At 36.3% G+C, this 6,428-nt stretch overlaps 1 protein-coding gene across 1 annotated transcript in view; it reads left to right on the top strand.

The window, feature by feature from the left end:
* LOC127541687 (vomeronasal type-2 receptor 26-like) overlaps nucleotides 1-2,009 on the top strand; it is a 70,545-nt gene extending 68,536 nt beyond the window's left edge. Inside the window, exons 4-5 of the mRNA XM_051966902.1 lie at nucleotides 993-1,022; nucleotides 1,113-2,009. Of these exons, the coding sequence (XP_051822862.1) occupies nucleotides 993-1,022; nucleotides 1,113-2,009 (927 nt within the window). The remainder of the gene's footprint in view (nucleotides 1-992; nucleotides 1,023-1,112) is intronic.
* The last annotated feature ends 4,419 nt before the right edge of the window (nucleotides 2,010-6,428 follow it).

Below are 6,428 nucleotides of genomic sequence, written 5' to 3'. Positions count from 1 at the left end.
AGAAAAAAATTTGTGACCAAAGATGAACTAGAGACCATTACTGATCACAAAATAGAAAATTTTGATTACATCAAATTAAAAAGCCTTTGTACAAACAAAACTAATGCAAACAAGATTAGAAGGGAAGCAACAAACTGGGAAAACATCTTCACAGTTAAAGGTTCTGATAAAGGCCTCATTTCTAAAATATATAGAGAACTGACTCAAATTTATAAGAAATCAAGCCATTCTCCAATTGATAAATGGTCAAAGGATATGGACAGACAATTTTCAGAGGATGAAATTGAAACTATTACCACTCATATGAAAGAGTGTTCCAATTCATTATTGATCAGAGAAATGCAAATTAAGACAACTCTGAGATACCACTACACACCTGTCAGATTGGCTAAGATGACAGGAAAAAATAATGATGAATGTTGGAGGGGATGCGGGAAAACTGGGACACTGATGCATTGTTGGTGGAGTTGTGAACGAATCCAACCATTCTGGAGAGCAATCTGGAATTATGCCCAAAAAATTATCAAATTGTGCATACCCTTTGATCCAGCAGTGTTTCTATTGGGCTTATATCCCAAAGAAATACTAAAGAAGGGAAAGGGACCTGTATATGCCAAAATGTTTGTAGCAGCCCTATTTGAAGTGGCTAGAAACTGGAAAATGAATGAAGATTTGTAGTTGTAACCTTACTTTGAGAAAAACACATCAAAAAGTCTTTTTAGTCTAATTTTTAAAACTAGTCCTTGGCTTTCATCCATGATAAAATTTTCAGAAATACTACATTGGATTATCTATAAAGTGATCATTCAGGACTCATTGTAGGTGATTTCAAATTGAAATGGATAGTCGAGAATTTAATTTGTTGTTTAATAAAGCTATGTTATGGAATAAATACATTTAACACATTATTTAATCTATATGTGGAGAAATGATGATACTGACATGTGTCTTTACCTTATTCGGGCTCTAAAACTCTTGTCCCTTTGAATTAGAAGAAGTCTAAAAATGACACTGAACTTGACGTGAAAAGAATAACACCGTGCTTTATAGGAAACAAAAAACTGATCAGTCTAGGATATAGCATGATTTTATTGTTGTTCACAGATGCAGAGGAGTGCCTGCAGTGCCCTGAAGATCAATATCCTAATAGGGAAAGAGATCGCTGCCTCCCCAGGATTGTGACCTTCCTGGCCTATGAGGAACCTCTGGGAATGACTCTGGCCTGTGCAGCCATCTGCTTCTCCCTCCTTACTGTGTTGGTCCTGGGGGTCTTTCTGAAGCACAGGGACACCCCCATAGTCAAAGCCAATAACCGCAGTCTCAGCTACACTCTGCTGGTCTCCCTCAGCCTCTGCTTCCTCTGCTCCTTGCTCTTCATCGGCCATCCTACCACAGCCACCTGCCTGCTGCGACAAACCACATTTGCAGTTGTCTTCACAGTGGCCGTTTCCTCCATTTTGGCTAAAACCATCACTGTGGTTCTGGCCTTCAGGGCCACCAAACCTGGGAGCAGACTCCGGAGCTGGCTGGGATCCACAGCATCTTACTCTCTCATTTTCACCTGCACCCTCATCCAAATGTGTCTCTGTGGCATCTGGCTTGGGACATACCCTCCCTTCCTGGAGATGGACATCCACTCTGAGCCTGGCTCCATTATCATCCAGTGCAATGAAGGCTCCCTCCTCGTCTTCTACTGTGTCCTGGGCTACATGGCCTTGCTGGCCTTGGCGAGCTTCACCGTGGCTTTCCTGGCCAGGAACCTGCCGGACACTTTCAACGAAGCCAAGTTCCTGACCTTCAGCATGCTTGTGTTCTGCAGCGTCTGGATCTCCTTCCTGCCCTCGTACCAGAGCTCCAAGGGCAAGGCCATTGTGGCCTTGGAAGTCTTTGCCATCTTGACCTCCAGTGCTGGGATTCTCGCTTGCATCTTTGCTCCCAAGTGCTTTATGATCCTTCTAAGATCAGAACAAAATACTCAGGGGATACTTAAAAAGAAACTTACTGCTTGAGAAGTCAGGTCTTCTCAAGCTCACCACATACAGTCAAGGAAGACTTTTGATCAGATAGTCATAATAAAATCTTAAATGCATCTGATTCATTTGTCTCTGTTTCCTGTAATATTCTTCATTGTTTTTTATTTGAATATAATAGCATTTTGAAAGCATCCTGATTTAAGAATAGAAGAATGGGATCACTTGCTGTTTTGAATTAGTTTCCAGATAGCAAACAATATGTGAATGACATTTTTAAATATTGCTGGAAAATAGTTGTGGAATTTAAGTAAATGACTGTCTGGGTTCCAATTCTAATCTTTAATAAGTCCATCCAGCATTTTGAATCATTTATTTGTTACTTGGAATATTAGAACTTTAATTTTCCCCCAGGTTGCTTGAATTATATCATTAACAATTATTTTTGAGCTTATTGAACATAGCTCTGAGAGAAGATTTATGGGAAAATGCTAATTAATTTGCTGAAGAGAATGGTTTCTAACCAGTGAATATGTATTAGAAGTCATTTAGCCTCTCATTTTTCCATCAATTATGTAACTGTAGCGTGATCATTGGATCAAGAAATCTGTTCCAAAGCCTTACTTATATTTCCATCAAATACATCTTATAACAATACCTTGGCCATATAAGTAATTGATTGTCATGGAATAATAAAAATGAGACAATAATAATGCAGGAGTAATAATATTCTTTTCTTTCTTCAAGGAAACTACTTCAATTAGAATATTTAAATGGTTATATTATTTATTCATTGCATCTCCATTATTGCAACCTATCACCTCATTCCTTTTCCTGCGATCTTTGAATATACTTTCTGGGTTTAGATATTTCAAAGGGAAAGTGATGGCTGAAATTCTGTGACATTCTCTTTTAAAAAAGATACCACTATAACTATCAACCACAGGGTATAGAATGTGGTATTTTTTTTGAGAACCACTAATATTTCTGCAATAAAGAAAAGATTTCCAAAAACTCCCCTGCCCAGATCTCTGTTCTTTCTTTCTTTTTAAAAATGAATATTCCATTCACAAGCAATAGGATATTCCCCAGGTTGATAATAGAGAAATTTACAAGTCAGTGCTCTTCCAGAAATAATATAAAAGAAAAGTAAAAATCTGAAGAGAGGAAGGACAAAACTTCAAGAACTGATTCCTAGGCGATTTTAGAAACTGTCTGAATCTAGTGTTCCCAACCTGGCACTCCAGACATTCTCAGAGTTTCCGGCTCTCTTCTTCTCTCATTCCCAAATATTCCATAAAACTACAATTCCTTTGCCTTCTATACATTTAAAAACTTTGGAATTCAGTCCTTTGTGCTTTTCTTGACAGGAAATGAGTATCATCTTATTCCCAGACCAAATGGAAGATATGTCTTGCCATGAACTCCTGGTTTCTCCAGTTCCAAATCCTCTTGTCTAGGCCAGAATATTCTCCATCCCCATTAGCCTGGGAAAACTTTAATTGTCTTAATTTCAGAAGTAGGCCCTTACAATTTCCCATCCCTGTGTCAATGAGTTAAGTTTAACACATCAAGGTCTTCCTGAGGATCAAGAAGATCTCAAAATGTGTCTGTCACTTTTTGCAGATGATATGATTTTGTGCCTAGTAAACTCTAGAAAGCCAACTTAAAAACAAATTGAAATAATGAGTCATTTCAGCAAAATGGCAGGACCAGAGATAAAGCCACACAATTCATTAACATTTCTGTTTGTTAATCACCAAATGATGTAGGAAGCCAGAGAAAGACACATTTTTGTTAATAACATTATAGACAGTATAAAACATTTGAGAGTCTGAGAAAACTCTTCCCACAAATACAGAAAGAATTAAGTAACTGGATAAATTTTAATTGTTCATGATTAGACTAATCAATATAATTCAGTGAAGAGAATACATAAATTAATTTACTTATTCTGTGAAATTGCCAATTTATGAAATAAACTTTGGCAGTTTGATTGATATGTTAGCAAATAAGTAAAGGCCACACTAGGAAAGTCAGTTTAGAGATTACCAAATATTCAAATATCTAATACTATTTAAACTCAATTCATCTGAAGAAATGTTTGATCTGAAATATAAAGGGAAATGTGGAAGAAAATATCAAGAGAAAAGGGAAAAAATGAAATTCACAAACCTCAAACCATATTATCAACTGCAGTCATTGAAATCATTTGAAATTTGTTAAAAAAAAAATAAAAATGTAATTCAATGACATAGGGAAAGGAGACCCAAATTCAGCTGAACTTGGTAAAACTCAGCTTTTGAGGGTTGAATGTAGAGAATTCTGAGCCCTCCAGAATTGACACTTTGGAATTATGGGTCAGGAAAGGATTTTTGACAGTCCCTGGGACAATAAATGGTAAATATATCAATTGTTCCAGAAATCAATTGAGATTATTCCCTAGAGGGTCAAATATTGAAGCATGATCTTTAAAAATCAGTGTACACAATGGAAAGATGGAACTCACTGGAACAGATGCTGCTATCAAGCAATACTGCAGGGGGAAAAAGTATATAGGAGAAAAGAAGATGGATGGACAGTATCAGGGAGATAAAGAAGACCTTGGGCAATCCTTGAGAGATAATAGAGGAGAGAAGAAGTTGGTGTACTGTGGTCTGAGTCACAGAATGAGACACAACTGTATAACAATAACAATATCTACCACAACAGCAACAGTATCATGGACAAAGTAATTGAACTAACTTTTAACAAATTTCTTAAGACAAGATCCCCTCAACTAGTTACATTTACAAGTGGATCCTGCTTTGTGGGTTTTTGTTGTTGTTGTTGTTGTTGTTGTTGTTGTTGTTGTTGTTGCTGTTGTTGTTGTCCTTTTGTTGGTGGTGGATTTTTTTCTGTTTGGGCGGGGTGGGAGGTTTGTAGTTTTTGAGAGGCCAATTGAGGTTAAATGACTTTTCTAGGGTCATATGACTAGAAAATTTCTGAGGCCACATTTGAACTCAGGGATATGTATTTTGCTGTTTCCAGGATTATGGTGGCCCCTTGCTGTATTTTCAATATTGTATTGTATTTTATTATTGTATTTTATTAGTGGATGAAATGACGCTTTAAACATGAGGAGGTAGGGAGTCTTAAGGAACCTACCTCATCAGCTCCTTTTCCTGTTCATTTCAGGTACAATGGAATTGAAACTGCTACTGAGTCATGCGTCTATTTATCCTGATTTTGTCCGTGGAGTCATGTAAGGAGCAAGATTGGGAAAGGTGGTTAAGTTGTCATGTTGGAAAGTTTCCTTTTATTAGCAAGCCAGTTAGTGTTAAGTGACTTGCCAGAGCCACACAGCTAGGAAGTGAGCAGGTTGGAACTCAGGTCCTTGTGACTCCAAGAGCAGTGCTCTTTCCACTGTACCATTCAGCTGTCTCCTATAAGTGAATTCTATTACAATTCTCTAGAACAATTTACCACACTATTATATAAAGCATTTGAAAAAATAGATTAAAAAGTAGCTATACAAATGTGTTTTATGATCCAAATATCATTTTGATCCCACAACTAGAAAGAGTAAAGAAAGAGTTGAAAACCAAAGATTAATAAAAAGATGCTTGTTCTGAAGTTATTTAATTTTTTCAGTGTCAAAGGAATGAAATTTCCAAAGTAACATTTTATGGGGATTAAAACAAAATCACATAGAAATCATCTGGAACAACAAAAGCCAAGAATATCCAGACAGTCCAATGGGAAAAAAAAGCTAGTTTTGCAACAGCAGATTATAAACTAGATGACAAAGTAGTAGTGGCTAAGAAATAAAGTACTAGTTCAGAGGAATAGGTTAAAGACACAATATACATATTGTGTGTATTACACAATACACAATAAGGACCTTGGTAATCCAGACTTTGATAAACCTAAAGATGCTAGCTTTCAGAATACAATGCACCATTTGAGAAAATTTGTAGGCAAAACTGTAAAGCAGTTTAGCTATAGACCACCATAATATACCAAATATTAAGATAACATTAGAATACCCAGCGTAAGAACTCTGGGAGATGACTATAAACCACTACATAGAATTCCCAATTCCTCTATTTTTCTCTGCCTGCATTTTTTTATTTTCTTCACAGGTTAATTGTACATTATTTCAAAGTCCAATTCTTTCTGTACAGCAAAATAACTTTGTAGACATGTATTTGTGTGTGTGTGTGTGTGTGTGTGTGTGTGTGTGTGTGTGAATATATATATATATAGCATTTAACTTAGACTTTAACATATTTAACATGTATTGGTCAACCTGCCATCTGGGGGAGGTGGTGGGGGGAAGGAAAGGGAAAAATTGGAGCAAAAGGTTTTTCAATTGTCAATGCTGAAAAAATACGTGTGCATATATCTTGTAAATAAAAAGCTATATATAAAAAAGGAAGTTAAAAAAAGTAACATTACAAAAGACAAATGATTTTG

The sequence above is a fragment of the Antechinus flavipes genome, chromosome 6, assembly GCF_016432865.1.
Source record: "Antechinus flavipes isolate AdamAnt ecotype Samford, QLD, Australia chromosome 6, AdamAnt_v2, whole genome shotgun sequence".
Classification (NCBI taxonomy): Eukaryota; Metazoa; Chordata; class Mammalia; order Dasyuromorphia; family Dasyuridae; genus Antechinus; species Antechinus flavipes.
Note: the sequence above shows the minus strand (reverse complement) of the source record. Positions and strands in the feature narration are given on the sequence as shown.